The 23,358-nt window shown below is 34.4% G+C and overlaps 2 protein-coding genes across 3 annotated transcripts in view; both read left to right on the plus strand.

The window, feature by feature from the left end:
- Positions 1-15,380, plus strand: LOC138691941 (gastrula zinc finger protein XlCGF17.1-like). 2 transcript variants are annotated; one of them, XM_069814598.1, is made up of 5 exons: positions 1-88; positions 3,114-3,252; positions 6,207-6,329; positions 10,699-10,781; positions 14,177-15,380. In XM_069814598.1, exons 2-5 carry the CDS (start codon positions 3,175-3,177, stop codon positions 14,949-14,951), a joined length of 1,059 nt encoding a protein of 352 aa, XP_069670699.1. In that variant the 5' UTR covers positions 1-88; positions 3,114-3,174; the 3' UTR covers positions 14,952-15,380. The 2 variants fall into 2 exon arrangements, with proteins under 2 accessions (XP_069670699.1, XP_069670701.1); XM_069814600.1 differs by having other exon boundaries at positions 24-88; positions 3,184-3,252.
- A 6,207-nt stretch (positions 15,381-21,587) lies between these two features.
- Positions 21,588-23,358, plus strand: part of LOC138691942 (zinc finger protein 239-like) — a 196,293-nt gene continuing 194,522 nt past the window's right edge. Inside the window, exon 1 of the mRNA XM_069814601.1 lies at positions 21,588-21,887. The gene's annotated coding sequence lies outside the window, so the exon portion shown is untranslated. The remainder of the gene's footprint in view (positions 21,888-23,358) is intronic.

Genomic DNA, 23,358 nt, shown 5'->3' on the forward strand with positions numbered 1-23,358 from the left:
ATTATTTTGTAAATTGTTTCATGTTTGGAATTGTGATGTGGAATAGATATATCTATGCGTAAGGTAATTTAGCAATTAGAAGGAAAGGGTAAGACGATTTGTATTAAATGAATTTTAGTGGATGCTCTGTTTACTTTGTGTGAGAACCTGTGTAATTGAACTAACGACTTCATTAGTCTCTCTCTAAAAATCTGTCACAAGTCGCTACTTATGCTGAGCATCTTTTGTACTGCAGTTGCAAAAGTTTCGTATTGTGTTAACAGGTTGCGATTCTGTTCTCACACAAGGCGATTCATTTGCAGCCTCAATTTAGCTGCAGTTTTGAGTCTTCGTGTTTATTTTCCAATACATTTTGTGGTTATGTTCGAGTTACGAGTTTCAGATTGTACAGCTAGCCTAAAGCAATAGCCTACGTATTCCCTCTTTTAATTATAAATTTGAGAACAAAGCGTTAACTACAATAGAAATACAGAACAATTTGAAGTTACAATTTCCGAAAACTACGATGAAGGGGATCAATGGGCCCTTATGTTAGGGTATACGAACTTTTTGTGAGTATTAGGAGGATTATTATTTTTTTACCCTTCTGTATTATATTGGCCTCGAAGAGAGTGCATTATTTTATGAATGGTTACGCTATTTTGAATTGCTTGGAAAATTCAAGGTGGAGTATTCACCAGCCACTGAACAAATATTGCACAATTTTATCACTGCCAATGTGACGCTATTGATACATTTTAAATACTTTTATCACAGCCACAACACATTTCGGTTCATATTGTACTATATATATATATCTAATTATATAATTACATTTAATTCGTTCAGTGTATATTTTGTGATATAAATGTAATTAATATCAAAGTCGCCATAATTTTTCATGGCATTACGATCCACTTCCACTAGATGGCCCCCCCCCCCACACGAGTAGCAGGGTTGCCAATACATGCAAACGAAGTGATACTAAACGTGAAGAATGTTACTATAGGTGTGTAGTATTATGTGACATTTTAGGTTAGATTAGGTGTGTATTATGTGACAGGTTAGGTTTGATTAGGTGTATAGTATTATGTCAGAGGTTAGGCTAGATTTGATTAGGTTTGTAGTATTATGTCGGAGGTTAGGTTTGATTAGGTGTGTAGTGTTATTACTGTGTCACAACACTGAAACCTCTGTTACATTAAAGAAATATGGCCGTATTCTTAATTCACGCACGATGATTTTCGTATATAAGTAAGGTACATATTTAGGACGGGTTAGGTAGGCTTACAGCTCTCCCAGGGATCACATCAATTTCTAGTGATCAATACTTTCATTTTATAGCGTATGTGATTGATTTTCAAAACAGTAAGAAGTTTTTGTTCCTGTCACTTTCTATTATATGGGAAATTAAAAAAAATATATTGTATTATCAGCAAATATATTCTGACCGCGCTGTGCATTTAGTTACTGTTACAAATATTTTCATCACGTCAAACATTAAAATATATGCAAACAATATAAAATATCATTGGCACATTTGGATCGCAACACTGTTTGCAGCTGCTGCAAAAGTTTCAACAAAAGCAATATGTATATGTTGCGGCTGCAACCCTGACAACCTTATTTACACGTCACTACTTTTAAACTGCATTCAGCGTGAAAAAGTGGCGAGTAGCAGGTTCGGCAGCCGCTACTTTGCTTGTTGCAACATTATTCACACGTCGCAGTACGAGTGTTGTGCAGTATTTTATACTGCAGCATAGTAAAAGTAGCGACGTCTGACCGTACAAGGGAAAAGGTAATGTGTAAGGGACGTAGCTTGTGTTAATCAGTTTTAATCGTTACTATTTGAAAAGTCAGATGATGGTATTTTCTGAAAAATAAGTAACGACATTTTTAGAAACAGTAATTAAAGTTTTTTCAGACCTTAAGTCAGTATCCTACCCTTCACCCTCCCCCCAATATTTCAAAGATGTCCCGCGCCTATCAGTGATGGTAGACTGTGTTGAGTTATTCAGATGCGAACATGTGATAAAAGCCGAACATAAATTACAGGTCTTGCTAGGCTAAATTAAACTATCCTCATCTGAGTACCCTTCCTACTCTACTCAGATCCAGGGTTGCCTGATTCTCTAGTCTGGAATCTAGGACAGAAGAGGGTGACTACACATTTGAATTAATTTAATTTATAATACAACTGTAGGTAATTCTATAGAGCTTAAACTTCTTAAATTCTGTACGTTTTTGCTGGATTGTGAAATTTCTTCTGAATTATTGATCAAATTTGAAAAAATAATGTCACATTACAGCCCCATCTTACTTACTTAAAAATTACTTTTAAGGAACCCGGAGGTTCATTGCCACCCTCACATAAGCCCGCCATCGGTCCCTATCCTGTGCAAGATTAATCCAGTCTCTACCATCTCTCCAGTCTCTACATCTCGGGCCCATCTATAGAGAAAAAAATGCTTCATACAATGTTTAAATCCTATCAACTATAAACCAACTTCCAAAGACAGTAAAGACTAAAAATAATGTATAATACCTAATATAATAGTATATTATACTACAGTATTATTCTTTTACTACTTTTCATATGTATTTGAATACAACTTGATAGCAGGCGCCAGGCGATGATGTTAAACATAAATTGGACAGGGTCTTGGAAATATGGATAAGGAATTTTTAAAAATAATTTTACACAAATTAGCAAAGAAATGTATCTTCCGAAACTTTTTGATATTCTGGGACGAATAAAACTGAATCCAGACATAAGACACACCATTAAAATCCAGGACGTCTGGCAATCCTGCTCTTATCTTATCACGCCGGAAATGACGTCACATAACTAGCTATTTTATGTACGTTTTTGTACTTCTTACATTGGCGACTTCATTTATTTTTGTATTTTAAATTGGCGTTTCTAAGACTGTAATGTAACAACCTTCCTATGTGAAAATGCACCTAAACTGTGGATGCGAACTTCTTGTCTAATGACACAGGTTATGTTTGAGGAACTGTGTGACGTATGTTCACCAGTAACTTATAACAGATCATGTTTTCGAATTATTTACGTAATATTTCGTAATAAAATGTAAAAATGTTAATGATTTCGTAACTTTTCCAAACAGGCATTTTTACACATTTCTTAATTGATGTTGATTTCTGACTGTTCTCCTGTGGCTGCTATCGATGTACAAGATGGAACACGACACCGACCTGGAAGCTAAACAATTGATTGATGTAAAAGACGAGAAGCCTTTATTGCAGGTAAATGAAACACTATTTATGTTCTGTTTTCTTATTGTATTGTATTATGATATATAAGATATTCATATTGCGATATATTGCTATTCTGCATTTGTTTCTGAATTCTGATTCATTGCCTGTATAATGCTTTCAATTTTTAACCCAGGATCGCTCGTGCCTGTTGTTGTTATGCAATAACTGCAATGTTAGATTTTGTCTAACATAATTGATTTTTCTGTTTATTAGTTTATATTTGCATTAACGAATATGTTACACATACAAAGACCTTTTACGTTATTGCATCTATGTTTTTAATTATGTACATGCAATAAATACAAATTAATCATTTTTAAGCAGTAGAACTTTTTTACAAACAAAATACTCAAAACTGAAATCTGTATTTTTCTCAAACAATAATTTTAGAATTCGAGATATTTTTTTTCATAACTTATTCTACAGTTCTGAAGTTATACATAAGTTATTTTATTTATTTTATAACAAAAAGAACTGTTTTATAAAGAAATTGTACAATATTGGAAATTGTATTTGAAATATTCCTGTAACAAACTTTTCACTGAAACAAATAATATGTTACGAATTCAGATATTTTCAGGCCATATTTTATTTATCTGAGTACAAATAATATATTTAATATTTTATCGTTTAATCATAAATAAATAATTATAAATAATTTTGTTTTATATATAAAATTGACGAAGATTGCAAACAAAGTTTTTGAAATATACTTGAATGAAGACTTTTGACTGAAATAAAGAAATTTCAAAATTCAACATTTTTTTTCAGTTCATATTTTACTAATCTGAATCATTCACGGCAGATAAACACAGGTCTTTCTTTGTGATCTTTACATATTTGGCTAAAACGACTATTACAGCTGTATTGTGTGAATCTGTACTATCTCGTGGTACATCCAACACGAATTTACCTAAGTAAAGCTCAGTGGTAGAGCGTTGGTACGTTAAACCAAAGGTCCCGGGTTCGATACCCGGCTCCGGAACAATTTTTCCCTCGAAATTATTCAAATCAACTTTACAGGGAGTTATACCTGAAATCTTGATTTGCATAATACACGTCACTGTTCGTTAACAGAAAACCACAATTTAAGTCACATGGAGTTAGTGTGCACTCGAAGTTGGTTGCTTGACGGTTGTCAGCCCACTTTGAGGTCTGTGGATATAGAGGGAAAAATTGGATCGGTGTCGGTTAGAGTTACCGGGTAGCTCAGTGGTAGAGCGTTGGTACGTTAAACCAAAGGTCCCGGGTTCGATACCCGGCTCCGGAACAATTTTTCCCTCGAAATTATTCAAATCAACTTTACAGGTAGTTACACCTGAAATCTTGATTTGCAAAAAAAAAAAATTGTTGTATTGCTTTCTGAGGAAATAAAATAAAACAAACTAAAATAAAATGCTTGGTGCATTCGGAATAGAACTATAATTAAAAACGTACTTACTTTCAATATAAAATACTCAGAAGAAAGAAGATACACTATTGATCGGCGTTGAAGATACAATAAATAGTCAATATATTGCACTGCTCTAAATTTCACGAGTTTGAAAAAGAAGCAGAAATCCAGTATGAGAAATTAATCAGACTGCCTAATACAAACTATTGGAGAAATACAAAATTTTGCCCACTAAATTAAAAAGCACAAGAAGGATTATGCAGAAACTTAAAAGATTACAGTCGCATCTCATTCCCCAACTAAATGTTACAGATCCTACAAAATCCCTTCGAATACATAAATATTCAAATTGAAAACAACTTATTGAAACCAAATGTTAGTAATGATACAAATCCAAATCTAAGAAAACAATTAACATTAGAACTGATTAATAGCAAATATACTTATGAAACCTGGTTATACACTTACAGTGATGGATCTTTACAAAACGATTTTGATGGTGCAGGAGGTGGAGGAACTTGTTAATTTTTCTCATACTATAAAGCAGTCGGGAAGGGCTTCACCAACTTTGATGGAATAGTTAAAAGAAGCCATATTCACTCTTCTAAACATTCTACTTCAAATAATAAATCCATTTTCCAAAGCTGTAATCCTCATTGACTCAAAAGCAGCTATACAAGTTATATCTAATACTAGTTCACAAAAAACTGACACCTCTTCTCAGTTCTGGACCCTGATTAAGCTGCTCCAAAAACTAGGCAATGCGGCATTGCAATGAATTGGCAGATTAAGTGGCTAAGAAAGGCTGCACTCTAATGCAATTACTGTTGAATTCAATCAAAAAATTCCAATACAAACAAAAATTTTTGAACAGAATAAAGGAATCTGCTAAAGATAAATCATGGGAACCCCTCCTCCAAAATTTAAACAACATCCCTGAAGAACCAAGAAATTCAGCAGTGGCAGTCTTCTGCCTTCTGACGGCATGAATGTTTGGCAGCTCATTTCTATAGAATCACCATCTCCCTCTCACCCCATTGTGTATTATGTGGAAAGGACGTAATCATGGTTAAATACTATCATGAAATTTGCGAACCTTTGTCTGTTCATCTCAACATCACAGAAAAATACTGGACTGCAAGAGTGCTGATGGCTTCATTGCCATAATACCAGAGCTTTAGCCACCTACCAACCAATTAAATTTCACGAAAGACTAACACATTTACTCCCATGTTACATTCATCTAGCTTGGTCCACGTCTTTATTAATAACGCTGCCAACAGACTTGTAATTAAATCTTGGGTGCGATAATCAAATCAGAAGTATAGAAGCAGGCATTGTTGGAGCAAGAGCTCCACATCTTCAACAGCATTAAGTAACAGAAAATTAAACATTGTTAGATTTTAACTAACAATGCGAGCGATCGCGGGTTAATAATTTTTCTCATATCAGGAACCAAGTGCTGACATGTATATGCAGAGTCTTTGCTGTAAGATGTTAAGTATTCGCTACTAAACTGGAAAAAAATGCGACTGTCTGGGTTATGCAGGAAGGAGATTTATCAAATCCGCAGCCAGTTTGTGTGAAGGCAGAATACGAGGATCTCACTTCAGAGGTGAAAGTAGAGGAAACACCGGTGCCAGTTAAGTTTCCTCTGGAACGTGAAGCTGAGGTGAGTGGAGTGATTTGTTACTGCAATATTTCCTATGGGATCGTTATATTTTATGAGTTATATCATTTGCCATCTGTCAGTCTGATTTGTTCTTACTCTACAGTGTTTGATATATGATGCATATGACTAAATTTATTTATTCATTTTATTTATTTATTTTATTTATTTAATTATTTATTTATTTTATTAGTCATTTTATTTATTCAATTTATTGATTTACTTATTCAATTTATTGATTTATTTATTCAGTTTATTTATTTATTAATTTATTTATTCAATTTATTTATTTATTTATTTATTTATTTATTCAATTTATTTATTCAATTTATTTATTTATTTACTTATTTAGTTTATTTATTCAATTTATTTAGTTTATGTATTCAATTTATTTATTTATTTATTCGATTTATTTATTTATTCATTTTATTTATTCAATTTATTTATTTATTCAATTTATTTATTTATTTATTCAATTTATTTATTTGTTTATTTATTCATTTTATTTATTCATTTTATTGATTTATTTATTCAATTTATTTATTCAATTTATTGATTTATTTATTCTATTTATTTATTCAATTTATTTATTCAGTTTATTTATTTATTTTATTTATTCATTTTATTGATTTATTTATTCAATTTATTGATTTATTTATTCAATTTATTTATTTATTTATTCAATTTATTGATTTATTTATTCAATTTATTGATTTATTTATTCTATTTATTTATTTATTTATTTATTTATTTATTTATTTATTTAATTTATTTATTCAATTTATTTATTTATTTGTTCAATTTATTTATTTATTCATTCATTTTATTTATTCATTTTATTTATTCATTTATTTATTCTTTTATTTATTTAATTATTTATTTATTTATTCAATTTATTGATTTATTTATTCAATTTATTTATTTAATTTATTCAATTTATTTATTCTATTCAATTTATTTATTCATTTTATTGATTTATTTATTCAATATATTTATTCAATTTATTGATTTATTTATTCAATATATTTATTTATTTATTCATTTATTTATTCATTTTATTTATTTATTTATTTGTTTGTTTGTTTGTTTACGTCATAGCGGATTAGATGTATTCCAGTTCTTAATCCGCCATCACTCTCTATACAAATATAACAAAAATTAATACATAATGAACCTATAAGAATCCTCTGTTTACAATAATAATAATAATAATAATAATAATAATAATAATAATAATAATAATAATAATAATAATAATAATACAGAACTAATAATACAGAACCAATAATATGTATAGCTCTTGTATTTCAAATTCCTACTTTAGCTTTTGCATTTTTTATGCTCAATCTCTTAAGAATTATTCTGTTAACTTCATTGGCTACTCTTCATAGTTTCTTATCGTGTGACTACTCAACATTTATAATTCCATCTCCGTTAGAGCTTTGACTTTCTCTTCCCATCTAATTTTAACTCTAAAAAGAAATTTTCTTAATTTATGCAGATTGCTGGCGTTTAGGTGACCATTCATTTTTTTATATACTACTATAGCGTTTATTTGTAGAAATTTTTTATCCATCCAACTGTTTCTCAAATCATTCGTTGCCTGGCACTTTAGCACAATATGCATTGCGTCTTCCGCTAGTCCACACAAAGGACATTTATCCTTCTCTACGTTCCCTCTCCTATTCTTGAGTCTCCAGATACCTAATCTCCACCATGCCATTCCTGTTCTCTCTTCCTTTGAATTTAGTCTAACATATTCTTCCTGTTCCCAAAACTGCTTAACCTCCCTATAGTATTTTAGTGATCCTAGGTCTTTAATATTACTAAAAATATCTTGTCTCGAAATTTCGTTTTCCCTCTCTTTTACTATTCGTCCAATAGTTTTCGTGTTTATAGACCCTAGTTCTCTCCATAGCCAATTTCGACCTAATCTGTTTATTTCACTTTCCAGTTCTTTCAGCCAATTCGATTTCCAATTAGCGGCTTTCATACAAAAGATACATGTTTTCATAAGTGCCGAATCATTGCTACACAGAATATTACCTAAAGATTTGATTTTTCTTTCTAGAATAATTCCCAGACTCGAATCGGTTCCCATCTCTAGTAACGCTGCCAGGTTAGAAACATTCTCCGGTATTCCTAGAAATTTTTTTACACATTTTGGCTCTTACTGTATCAATGTTACTGCTGGATAACCTACTACCCCAGATCTCAATATTATATAATATTTTGTATTCTGCTAGTTCATTATAGATGTTGACCAAATTCTTCACCCCAATATTCGACCATTTATTTAGGCATCTGTCTACTGCTTGGAGTGATTTTTACCTTTATTCCGTGCCAATTCATTTTTCAACTTCCAATATGACTAAATTAGTCTGTAAATGGTGCCAATTCTGTATGGTGTTTTGTAATTAAATATATTGGAATTCTATTGAAAGTGAACACCAAATGTCCACTCATATACATATTTGTTCTGATATCTTACCTTGTGTAGTACGATTCTTGGCACCTCTCACTGCATTCCCTACCCGAAGATCCGATTGAGGGACTATTTTAACTCCAGACAATTTTACACTGAGGGACTTCGTGTATCATAAGCAATGATTGCGTTAATGTTAATGCAGATTCTGTGGGTACCTCTTTGTTACTTGTTAGCTTAAACAACAAATTTAAGCCCCCTCACCACGTCAAGGTGAGTGCCATGTTCATCCTCCTCCAGTCTTGACACAGAATTGCTAGCTATTGATGCTGCTCTTCAGTATGTTACTCAAATTTCTGAAAAATCTATTTGCATACTTCCTATATTTAATATAATCAAATATGTACCAAACTTATATGCACATACGATTATTCCAATTCTGAAACAACTAACTAAACTAAAAAAACTCCAAAAGAAAGCAACATTTCAGTGGATACCAAGTCATTGTAGCATACCTGGAAACGAGAAAGTCGATAATATTGCAAAACAGCAACATATAATATTTCAGGAGAAAAATTCGCTCCGGTGCCGGAGATCGAACCCGGGTCCTTAGTTCTACGTACCAAGCGCTCTGACCACTGAGCTACGCCGAATTCAATCCACAGCACCGGACCGAATTCTTCTCCTTCAATGTGTCCCTTTGTGGCCTGTTTCCTCAAAAATATTAATTGTCAATATTACAGAAATTATTCTGTATGACAAATTAATAAATCTATAATATTCTCATAGCAGCAGTGCATATTTGTACAGATTACTGTGCACTTAACTGCGGAATCCCGGCCAAACAAGACACTCACTTGAGTGCGCTCCTAGTATAATGGCAGTTGATATTGGACATATACGTCAACATATATGCCTAACATCTTCAAAGTCCAACTTTTGAACACTATTCTTACATGGTACCCGATTAGTAGTAGGAGATCTGAATGAAGTGCACACCAACAATGCATCCTTACTCATTTTGAATGATGTGTTGTTTATTGTTTTCAGTAACCAATCTACCACGTATCACAACAGATAATAATAATAATAATAATAATAATAATAATAATAATAATAATAATTTTTATTTATTTCTAATAATAATGTGCAAAACAACAGCACAAGGCCAATTACAGTTTAGCACAAAATAAAAGCCAAAAAAAAAAAAAAAAACAGAATAAATGATTCTGAGAATGAATGACAGAAAATGGCAGCGAAGTAAAATGCAATCAATATAATGGTCAACATTAACCATTCACCAAATGCAACAAAATAAATGGCAATATCTAACAAATAATAAAATATATTAAATAACAAGTAAGGATATGTCATGCATAAGTAAAATCAAATCTGATCTTGCAAATTAGCACTTTTAATACACCTGGCTATTGGAGAAAGAGATTTAAATAATTTAGTCAAGAAAATTCTTTGACCTGGAAAACCTTTCACTGGAATTCCAAGTAGGTGTTTTGTATAAAAGAATCACAATCAATGACACTATTAATGGCATAATTGAAGAAAGTGTAATCAATATCCTGACGTCTCGAATACAGACTGGTACAGTTAAAATATTTACTAGATAGTTCATAATTTAAAGAAGAGGAGTTGGGTACGAATCTGAACGCACAAAGAGAAATGAATTTTCTTTGGATATTTTCTAGTTTAGCTGAATCAGTAGAAGTAATAGAGTTCCACGCAACATGATAATAATAATAATAATAATACTAATAATAATAATAATAATAATAATAATAATTATACATTTTTGGGTGGGTGGTGCCACTGGGTCATCAATGACTCAAAGAGTCAAGTAAGCGTACTTATCACCTCACTTAACAGAGACTGAGCACTGCCAGTCAGCAATACAGTAACTTACAATTTGCACAGCACCAAAACTCTTTTCAGGCAGAGTCATGTGACGTGGACACAGTGAAGGAGGAGCAAACCCTGGACGTAACAACAGAGGAAGATGAATTCTTGCCTAAGAGGTGAGTGTAGGCAGCCAGTCTACACCTCATCCTTACTGTACTGGATTAGTTAATTGTTGTAAAATCAGTGTTGCGAGGTGTAGGATAAAATCCCTATTGTAGGGGTATGTTAACCCTAGTAGGGATTGAGGAATTTATGTGTAAAATTGTCCAAATTGTAGGATTTTTCCCATCCTTCTGTTAATACTTACAAAAATCGCCTTGTAGTATAATTTGTGTTTTATAGATGTAGGAATCTGAAATTCACGTTGATCTAACCATCGGCGTAGCTCATTCGGCTAAGGCTCTTGCCTGCTGATCCGGAGATGCGTTCGGGCGCGGGTTCGATTCCCGCTTAGAGTGATTTCCTGGTTGGGTTTTTTCGAGGGTTTCTCCAACCATAAGGCAAATGTCAGGTAATCTATGGCGAATTCTCGGCCTTATATCGCTGTCACCAATCCCATCGACGCTAAATAACCTCGTAGTTGATACACCGTCGTTAAGTAACCAAGTAAAATAAAAACGTTGATCTATATTTACACAAATCACTTTAAAATTCTTTTCCAGCCTCAAATTTGTTGTTGATCCATAATGTTTGCTCTTGCTGTATCCTAAGCATCGCGTGTAATTACTTTGTCACTTCTTTATAAAGCTCTAAGAAGTGATAACAATGGTTTGACGTCACTGTAAGGAATTAATTTGCTTCTTATTCGGAGTGTCTCCGTGTTCATGGTCACAGTACTGGAGGCATGGATCAAACGACATAGTGGCTAGCCATATCAATGAAATATATGTTAATATTTGAGGAGAAAAATTCGCTCTGGCGCCGGGGATCGAACCCGGGTCCATGGTTCTACGTACCAAGCGCTCTGATCACTGAGCTACGCCGAATCCAATCCACAGCACTGGACCGAACCCTCTTCCTTCAATGTTTCCCTTTGTGGCCTGACTCCAAGTTAGGCATATATGTTGACGTATATGTCCAATGTCAACTGGTACGTAGAACCAAGGTCCCGGGTTCGATCCCCGGCACCGGAGCGAATTTTTCTCCTCAAATATTAATTGTCAATATTACAGATATTATTCTGTAGTACAAATTAATAAATCGATAATAAATATATGTTGTTTGATAAATATTTTCGAGTTCAGTACTTTGCAACATGTTTCTCTTAGGTTGACCTTCCCACTTTCAAATGTTTGAAAAATTCCTTTTCATGAGTTCTGCTTCAAACCACATTCTTTCTATTGAGTCTTTGTCCATTTACCTGTTATAAGTCATTGTATGTATGGTTAAGACCTTACTGTCAATTCTGACTTTCGACCTATAAAATGTTATGTGTTGGAAAATGCAAATTCATCATGTGATATATGATCTACTATATATACAGGATCTTTCATAAGTAACTGAAACCTCGAAAAATTGACTAGTTTTTACGAATTTTAGCAGTGTTATACATTTCTGCCAGTAAGAACCTTCCCCAGTGCAGTGCAGTCGATTTGGTTATGCGTTTGCACGCCAGAAGTCTCCAATTTTCTATCTAGAGATGAATGAAACTTTCGCTATGAAATTTAAAACTTAGAGTTAGTGTGCCAAAAAACGACAAATTACGATAAATTGCAGTGAGCTTACACTTATACTAATTATGACTCACAGTCCTCAACATGTCTGCCGCCCAAAGAATGCACATATGCTCCCAGTCACAGTAAGTTACTTGGTTGAGATTTTTTTCCGGGGGTTTCCCTCAATCCAATACAAACAAATTCTGGGTAACTTTCGGTGCTGGACCCCGGACTCATTTCACCGGCATTATCACCTTAATTTCATTCAGACGCTAAATAACCTGAGATGTTGATTCAGCGTCGTAAAATTACCCAATAAAATTAAAAATTAAAAATTGCACAATTGCAAGCAACAGACCAGGTCCTCGTGCACTCTTGAGAGCTCGTGTGCAGAATCTTTCCTATCAGTTCTGGTATGGTGCTAGATTTATCAGCAGTCACACAATCCGTAACAAATTCTTATAAGTCTGGAGATCATTGCGTCCAAGCTATTGGACCTACGCGACCAATCCACCGCTTGGGAAACGCTTGGAACATCCCGTAAATAATGGGGCGTAGTTCCATCTTCTTGCAAAATTGTTTCTGTAGGCATAGAATAGAGATGGCGCTTTCTGTTCGAACATTTGTAGCTAAATCGACTTCTGGCGGGAAACGCGTAACTAAATCGTGTGTACGGCGCGAAGAAAGGTTCTTGCTAGCAGAGATGTACAACACAGCCAAAAATCGTAAAAATTATTCAATTTTTTTGAGTGACAAGTTACTTATGAAACACCCTATATATCATGGTATAGTCCATTCTATTCCTGGCATGGCGTTTGTAATTAATTTGTATTCTCATAGTTATGAAACAAACGGTATGAATTCTTTAAGATTGTTTAAACCAAAATGCAACACTGTTACAGTATTTAATCATAGTAGTAATTTAGTCCCAAGAATATATAACAAATTTATATTTAAATATCCTAATCTTGTCAATTCTAATAGTTCTAGTATTATTTTTAAGAAGTTATTTATGGATTTTACATAAATTGAAAAATTGTAAATTTAAATTTATATACTATAATTGCACAGTAGACATAAGCCAAATTGTATTGTATTATTATTAATTTCAATTCAGGAATCCGCCCCTGAGCACGAGTTGTACTCTTTCAGGGGCGAGCTTAAGTTTTTCTGCATATATTACATTTTATGCTCGACCATGCCGAAATGTAGTAATTATGCACCTGGTAGCAGTCCTTTAATGCATGTCATTAAAGTACACCTATTCATTAAAGTTCAGGTTTTCGATTATTCTCGGATATGCAATCGAAAGACGAGGGAAACGTCACGGAGGCTGGAAATCCAATACTGTCGCAGAAGGTTATGTTCTGTTACTATAATAATTAGCGTTAATAGTAAATAATATTCAAATAAATTCAATTTGTCATGTCGTTTGTCAATTCTAAATCAATTTCCATGTTATATCAAAATTAGTTCATGTTATTCTCTAGATTACATCAAGGTCAATGACATTATTGTTCCTCGGAAAAAATCAATACTTTCGCGTCTGCGCACATCTCACAATTTAAGAGCTATGAACAAGGTCACTTCCGATCTTCTGTCAGATACAAATAAAAAGAATACTTATGAATACTTTCAAGTTAGAAATATGGTCGAGCATAAAAAGTCGTATGAAACTTACCTATAATGGTAATTAAGGCGCTGGTATGAAAATTATGAAACTCGGTACGCTCGTTTCATAAACAAACATACTCGCGTCTTAATTACTATCATTATAGGCTCGTTGCATAATGTACTATTATGTTACAATTATTAGCAAAATGATAAATAAGTAAATAAATAAATTTCGTTTGCAGCAATGGAGATAGTGATGCCATTGAAAAGCCACTTGTGACGAAGAGAACTCCAGGAAATTGTGTGTCCTTAGAAAATTCATTCTGTGATAGCACTTCTGAACCTGAGATTAAGGATCGATTGCGTAGAAGAGAGAACGATGTGCACTCAGAGTCCCACAGATCCAAAGACAGGACTTCTTTTGAGTGCGATGTTTGTGGTAAAGTCTTCAATACTGCCTCCAGGCTCAGAATACATTCCCGGACGCACAACCGTAAAAAGAAATTCAAATGCGATTTCTGTGGAAAATGTTTCGCTCAGACGACAGACCTAGATGCACATGTACGGACACACACGGGCGAAAAGCCGTTTAAATGCTCGGCATGTGGGAAATGTTTCACGAGATCTGGAGCGCTTGCGTATCATGTGAGAACTCACACCGGGGAGAAGCCGTTCAAGTGTGATACTTGCGAGAAATGTTTTTCGCAGTTGGCTGCGCTTAAAGTACATTTACGAACACACACCGGCGAAAAGCTATTTAAATGCGTGTTTTGTGGTAACTGTTTTTCACATTCCGGGAGTCTTAAAATCCATATACGAAGGCATACAGGTGAGAAGCCTTTTAAATGCGAAATATGTGGGAAATGTTTCACAACATCGGGAACTCTCAGATACCATGAAGGCACACATGCCAAAGACAAGCAGTTCAAATGCTGCATTTGTGGCGAAAGTTATTCGCTTTCGGGAAGTCTTACATACCATGAATGCAAATATAAGGCGAAAATCGTTAGAAAATAAGTTGCTAATGGTTTATATGTAGGAATCTTTTATGGTGGGACACAATTGAAGACATTATTACAAGAACAGCCCTAGTCATTTTTAATGAAATTGAGTTAAGGACACATTTGCTACTATTTTAAATGTTTATAGACTCAAAAAACGGCCCATGTCAAGTGCAATAGACACAAGTATAAAACACCAGTTGAACGGAAATAGCTGACGTGTTATTCTTTTATTTTTTATTGTTCTTCTGAAAAATAGTAATTTTGACTAGAGTTGTTTTTGTAATAATGTCTTCAATTGAAGAGTGATTTCGAAACACGTTAAGTCAATTTTTATTTAAGAACTGTGTTCGGTTTTTTTTATTCTCTGGTCTATAGACTGAGGGAGTTTTGAAGTGACTTGCAAAATAACACAAACTTTTATAGAAGGATTGGCTTTTTTTTTTTAAGAAAAGCTTAAAATATGACGTACACAAACATACAGAGCGTTCATTTTAAAAATTCCCAGTCTAAATAACTATAAAATATTAATTAAACAATGAACACGTCAATTTAGATATTGAGGGAAAAGTTTAAAACCTGTCTTAACTGATTATTAAGTTCCACTCTCTCACCCCAACTTTGAAATTTCCAATGGCCCCCCTATCTTGTGATACTTGAATTTGAAAAGGAATTCAATTTTTTTATACATCTCAGTAACTTGTTTTCGCATCTTTTGTTTTCTATCGTCGCCTGACAACCTGATTATTGTTATTTTCAGTTGATTGTAGGATATAAACAGTTCATTTTGTGTAATTTCCTAAATTTAAACAATAAAGATAATTTCTCTTCTCTCTTGAAGGGTATACACCATTTTCAGCTAACTGAATGCACAAACACAACTGTCCACACCTGCCGAATAAAGGCTAGCGCGTCTGGCCGCGAAACCAGGTAGTCCGGGTTCGAATCCCGGTCGGGGCAATTTAACTGGTTGTTGGCCCAGGTATTCCCTCAATTCAATAAGAGCAAATGCTGGATAACTATCGGTGCTGGATCCCGGACTCATTTCACCGGCATTATCACCATCTTATTCAGACGCTAAGTAACCTAAGATATTGATAAAGCCTCGTAAAATAACCTAGTCAAAAAGAAAACTATTACGTGAAATGCTGAATAAGTGTTTGTAGGTTTATTCTCTTCAGCTCTAATCAACAATAACAACAATTCCTGTGGCCAGGCGACGCTAGAAAACAAAAGATGCGAAAACAAAATTACTTTTGGATATATGTTTATATTAACCTTTGTTTTTTTTGGTGTGAGGAAGATGCCCCTAGGGTTTGTCAAAGTATTTCTGAAACATCCTGTGTAGTAATTTAGACAGGGAAGTTTTGAAATGAAGGTTCTGTAGGTATAAATCATTAAAATGACCAAATGTACTGAGCTAGTTCTGGGATTACACTTTACAGTTGCCTTCAGAGATGTAGAGTGCACCTGTGTTCACTGTGAAAGTTTAATTTTGTGTGATGGTATTTCTATAGAAAAGCAAAAAAGGAGAGAGAGAGAGTGTGTGTTTTTTTAACATTTAGGAGTAGTCAATTTCGCTTTGTTTTCTAATTACAAGCACTTGTTTTTATTTTTTTGGTCTGTACACTTTTACTTACTACAACATCTTTATTTACGAAGTCCTTGCATAATTGTATTGATAGTGCATCATGAACTGTCCATCTGCCAAACTCCAGGTGTTTCTTATATTTGCTGGCATCCTCATCTAACACACTGACGAATTAAAAAGCTCTCGATAGATGTTCACTACACAATTGCTTTTCAGTATCATCGAAGTAGAAATGCAGCGGTTGAAATAAGGCAAGGTTAGCCCTTTGTGGGTCTTTACATGAGATGATTTCCAAGTCCGACAGAGGGTGCGTGTGTGGCATTCGTTATTCCGACAGTGACAAGTGGGCCATCCTTCAGCCCGCGTAACTGATGGGTAGCCTGATAAGCCCCAGGGGCCCGGAGCCCCAAGCCCTTTCTATATCATCATCGGAAACCCGTACTGCCCCCAAGACTTCACCCAGTCTATTTTTACTATTGCGGCTGATAGAGGGAAGTGTGAGTACCTCGAGAAAAGCCCTCTGCAACGTCTACTTTTTCCACCATAAATCCTGGTTGGGGCAAGTTACCTGGTTGAGGTTTTTTCTAGGGTTTTCTGTCAACCCAATACAAGCAAATGCTGGATAACTTTCGGTGCTGGACCCCGGACTCATTTCACCAGCATTATCACCTTCATTTCATTCAGACACTAAATGAGTAGTTTAATATCAAAGACGGACATCTGTCGTCTCCATAGTTTTGATCTAGAGGCACTTTTTTGTTTCACATTGTTCTTTGTAATATTTTAAAACAATCTATTTTTATAAATATAGTGTTCGAGTTTGTATATAGTTTCACCATAACTGAAAAAAGCATGAAAAATGTATAAAAATCCACATTATCTAAATTTCATCTGAAGGTGTGATGTCCGCCTTTGATATTAAGCTACTCAAATAACCTAGATGTTGATACAGCATCGTAAAATAACCCAATAAAATTTAAAAAAAAATCCGCCATAAATTCTGTCACTTCCTGGCCGAGGATGGAACCCAGGTAGTCTGCATGGAGGTCCAGGCTGCTAGCACTTGAACCACAGTAACTTTTTTGTTAAGTTATGAACATTTTTCCTTGTCTCTTCAAAAAACTGCGATAATCAGGCAGTGCATTGAAGACCGTTTGTTGGATATGAAGTAAGCATTTCCATTTCAACTTCAGTTGTTTTCCTTTCAGCAATTTATTCTCATTATTTCTATTAGTTTAGGTGAAATATATATGTTGTACATATCCTCTCGATTCTTTGAAGTAATAGAAAATGGAAAAGAGAAAAGAAATCACATTATAACTGACAGTAAGTTATGAGTGCTAGATTTTGACATTGCTACTGAACTTAATACAGAAAGACTGCTCCAATTGTGAAATCAATGTGAAAATATTGTTATGAATGATATGTTCTCATTCCTTCCAATTTTACAGGGTACAGATACATTCCGCTTGGTAAGTTAATAGCTGACCAGTTTATTAGGGAAGGTGTATTCTATGCTTTCCATCACATAAAATTTCCAGGAATGGGTTAAGTATTCAGCATTTCAGCTACTGCATGTCCCATAGGAGAAGTTTTCACATTGTGAAAGTGCAGGATGTAAAGGAAATAGCGAACTATGTGCACTCACAATTACAACATATTGGTTCCTATGTGGACTATCGTAGATGAAAGTGAATATAAGAAATATAACATAAAAAAAAGCTATAGATGATGTACATAACATTATTTTCTGGAGTCTGTGGTTACAGCACAGTCTAGTATATATAGTTACGAAACTTGAGTTTCTGAGGTTACTAGGAACAATAGACTGTGCAGGTACTATTTCGCATTTTAATGAGGCGATGGTAGCGATCCTAGTGGTTAGCAACTATGGATGCATATTTACTACGTATTAAACTTCGTGACTGTATACACTAGACTGTGGTTAACCCTTCGTTACTCGCGTTAAATTCCGTAACGCCAGTACTCACCTGGATTACAATGGTAATCCACATTTGTTTTTGTTTACAGACAAGGTTTAAACATTGGAATTAGATTTAAATGTTAAGAAATATATTGTTTTCAGTTATTACAGTAATAAGAATAGATATGGTACGCATAACGGAACGTATTAAATATAAATATTAATAATGAAATGGATAGCACACAAATTGCATTCAAGTGACATGTTTGCATAATATTTCAACACTGGTCGTGTCTTTGAGTCATAATTTATTGTTGCATCATAGTTATGAGTTAGTTCACTATCATCATAATTATGTAGGTTATCTAGCATTGTTGCTCACTCGATGTTTGAAGGTCATCTGAACTCTTGATCTCTCTTAATCTCTCCCACGGGAAACGCAAGTTCACTACTGCTGACCTTACTTACGTCATATTTGATAACCGAATACCTCACTCAGGGGTGTAGCAATGAAAAAATTCAGGGATGTAACAATCATTCTCACTTCACTTGCAATATTTTACAGATGTTTTTGTGTATTGTAAGAAGGATATTGATGCACTTTCATGTTTATGTTTGCATTTCACACTTTACACACGTGAGTCTAATCTACATCTGATTCAATTATCTGAGTAGGCCTATGCATTTCTTCTACACAGTTCAAACAAATTACATCTGAATGAGTAGGACAAATTCTCTTCAAGCACTGGGAACAAGATTGTCTTGTGCTCTTGTTTCTTGTTCTACCACACATGTAGCACCTACCAATACCTTCTGGCCGTGTTCCTTCTTCTTGACCTGTTTGTGGAATGCCTAACAGTTGCTCTCCTCTTCTCTTTATTTCTCTTGGAATTGTCTGTTGGGTGATACGCTCGGAAATTAGTGGCTTCATTAGGTCCAGAGCAAGGGTTTTTAGGAAGTTTTTCCGTAGAATTTTTTGTTTGTTTGCAGAATAAACAACAAGAGCATTGACACCTGCTATGTTTAGTAAGTCAAAGAAAATAGTCAGAGGCCAGCGGCGTGAATTTCTGCTTACATCATAGGCTGAGCATAACTGGTCCAGGACATCCACAGCACATTTAGTTCTATTATAGAAAGATATTATTTCAGGTTTCTGGCTTCCTCCTGTTTCCTCATCCATTGCCGTATCATAATGCATGGTTGATAATGCTAACACTGTTTTGTTTTTCTTTGGTACATACGAAATAATTGTGCAGTTTTCATTGAATCCAAACAATGTACTGTTAACTTCCCTGTCTTGAGTAGTTGTGAAATGAGGAGGGATTTCTCTTTTGTTTTTTTTTCAAGGTTCCTACAAGTGTAATTTTGTCATTTTCTAGAAGATCTAAACACAGAGGTATGCTCGTGAACCAGTTATCGGTGGTCACATTTCTTCCTGTTCCTTTGATGGGATGAACCAGCCTCTTCACCACTGCATGTGCACTGTTACTTTGGTGAAATGGACCATCTGGTTGAATACCAGCATAAATTTCCAAGTTATGAGTGTAATATGTTTTCACATCCACCATAGCAAAAATTTTGATCCCATATTTTGCTGGTTTAGTAGGTATATACAGTTTCATGGGACATCGTCCTTTGAATGCAACCAACTGCTCGTCTATAGTTACATATTCGCTTGGAATGTAGCACCTTTGTGAATTCTGAACAAATAACTCGAACACTTCACGTACAGCAGCCAGTTTATCAATTTCTTTCCTTTCCTGCCTGTCATGAATGTTATCAAAGCGTAGACATCGTAACAAAAATTGGAATCTATTGTAGGTCATAGTCAGGTAAATTGACTCTATACCTGTTCCATTTTTATCCCATAGTTCTCTTACGTTCAGTCTTCCCGATTTCAAAGCACCGGCAAGATACAAAATACCTAAGAGTGCTCGAATTTCAACGTCATTTGTTAATTTGCAATCTCTGTCACGTCCGTAATTACGCTTCACTTTTTCAATATAAATATTAGTACACCTTACTATTACATTGATTATTGTCTGATCAATAAAGCAGTCAAAACACTCTGTGTGTGTCCGCGCATTTTTTGCAGCTCTTTTAGGGCCCGGTAAATGAATCACTATATTTTGTGCTCTTCTTCTCCCTCGTAGAGATACTGGTTCTTCCTGCCAAATTGTAGTGTTGTCTCTTCCCGTATAGCAATTTCCATCATTTATAGACATTAGTCTTTCATCACCATCACCATCACCATAATCATCATCCTCCTCCTCATTGTCTTGTTCTGAATTAGAATCGTGAACTTCATTCAAAAGATCTTCTTTGTTGCTTTCATCATCACTTTCATTTTCAATGCCAACATCCAGATCTTCATCTAGCCACTTGCAAATATTGCTTGTATTTTCCGTACCCATTGGAGCCAACTACAAAGAGGATGGAACGATATCACACACTTTTTTCATAAAGTTCCTGCATTGCATCACTCATAACCATATAAAAACTATTTCACTTACCTGAGCAAGAAACTGACGTCAGTACTCGCGTGGATTACAATGGTAATCCACTCGGAAAAACTGCGTATAACTTGATAAAACTCCGTATAACTTTCCAAAGCGTTGCGACAAATACGTCTAAACACCAGTAATGCCTCACTTAGACTGTGACGAGAAATTGCAATGACGCTCAGCTACGCAGTGCTGAAGGCGGTGACGTAATACAGGATTAAATATCAGTGGATTACTATTGTAATCCACGCGAGTACTGAAGGGTTAAAGGAGAAACTGTTGATCCCATCTCAAAGTGATGATAGGAGTCTACGCCACTGATTATAGAAATTCCCTTATAATTAGGCCTACAGTGTTTTCTGCTTTTTATAACATTACATTCTACATTATTAGAATGTATTTTTTCATACTAAATTTAATTTTTTATTACCAGTTAAAGTCATTATAAGAGCTAGAAAATATTCAGTATATTAAAACTATTTCATCTTTTATCATTCAGTAGCTTTCTCCCCCCCCCCCCCGCACGATATTCAATGGTTACTGCATCGCATTTACCACCATCAAGAAATGTATAGCATCTCAGGTCGCGATGTAAATTATTGTAATTGCTTTTTAAGTTGTAAACTTCTTACATAAACATAATAATTGCGTTTCATTTCACAATTTCCAGATAAATAAACTCGTACGTATTGAATAAGAAGAAAGGGAGTAAGAACTAAATATTATCGTGTAAGTAGACATTGCTTTGACAACGGTTGTACTGTACTGCATTCTAGTGGGTGACAATTGAACCGAGTCTTCTTTATTCCGGAACCGGTAATTTGGAACGACTCATGTGAGTTTGGTGTTCGAGTATGTTATAAATACGAAGAAAGGGAGATTTGTGTGTTAGTATCATTTAGGTGAATTATGGACAGCATATGTTTTATGCAGGTATGTCTAAATATCGTCGCTTTATGCAGATACGTTTATTGGCATTTCAAATTTGCCGAAATTCTGTTGCATATCGCATCCATATTAGATGTTGGTATGTTCCGATAATAGGAAGCCTTGTCGGCCGAATATTAAGTTATGTCTCCTTGGTAATTTATTGTAATTTGAATATGCTTTTATACATCACTTCTAGTTTTGTATCATGGTAGAAATTAGGGACTTTATACCTAGCAAGTCTGTGATCGTCGGATTTTTAACCCACGTACCTTGGGCCCGGTGACAAGATAATTGCTGAATTTCCGATCACGATGTTCATTTTTTTAAATATAGACCTACGATGAGTATTATGACGTCGTTGATGACATACCGTTATTACGTTATAAGGTGACGGTATTGTGATCTGTAGACTGATACGTAGAGTCATGCGATAGATATATCTTTTTTGACATTTGAAAGTGGTGCGTAGTTAGACATAGTGATAAGAGCCAAGAATCAGTCGCCGTTTTTCCAGACCGATAGCCATAGGAGATCGATGACGTATGACGTCATGCATGATGATACAACTTCAAAATATGATTTTAATCGGTGCCTACGGCCCCCCTACACGAATGCTACCGCCCGTTTCTTCTCCCACTTTTCACCATTTGACTACTCTCTGTTCCTCGCATATTTTCCTCTACTTTTCTCTTCTCTCTCTATCTACTTTATTCTAATACAGTAACTTTTTTATATTGGAATATCTGACTTACCTTTAAATACGCCGGGATTTGATCCTAGGAGTTTTCGTTTAATAATCCACCATCATGCTACGATTTCTTTGATGAACAAATCCTGAAAAATTATACTTACGCACAATTAACATTAAATATTTCCAAAGATATTAAACATATATCTTTATTATTATGTAATAGAACTTAATTCATTAGTTTACTATTAACCTTATTCTAGTTAATACGGAATATAGATCAATAATTAATTAACTTAATATTGTACAAGGAACTAGTATGGTAAATATCCGAATGATGTCATTACTACACTTATCCACTATCATTTGTGTTACTATTCGTATATTAAATAGATTCACTACAATATTTCCTTTAGTATTATATTAATCTTACTGAGGTAAGCTAAATTGTTTCGTATTTGCAATGTAATGTCCGGACATACGTAACGTCATACAGGCCTATTACGTCATCCTATTGATCGCGAAAAAAATAGCGACTCTTCGTTGGATTCTACCGACATGACTTGTGATCGAACAATTACTTGGTTCAGTTTAGATCATAATTTGAGGAATGTCTAGAGTGTTTTACTCTTCTGATGTTTTTCATAGTTTGTGTATCCACTTAGCTATAATAATTCACAAGTACTGTTGTTTAGTCAACTATCCGAAGACGGATCTGAACCTCAAAATGACACCAAGAAGGCACCACTTATTATTAGGCATGTAAGTTTGCGTGTAGAATAATGA

This window comes from Periplaneta americana, chromosome 16, assembly GCF_040183065.1.
Source record: "Periplaneta americana isolate PAMFEO1 chromosome 16, P.americana_PAMFEO1_priV1, whole genome shotgun sequence".
Taxonomy (NCBI): domain Eukaryota; kingdom Metazoa; phylum Arthropoda; class Insecta; order Blattodea; family Blattidae; genus Periplaneta; species Periplaneta americana.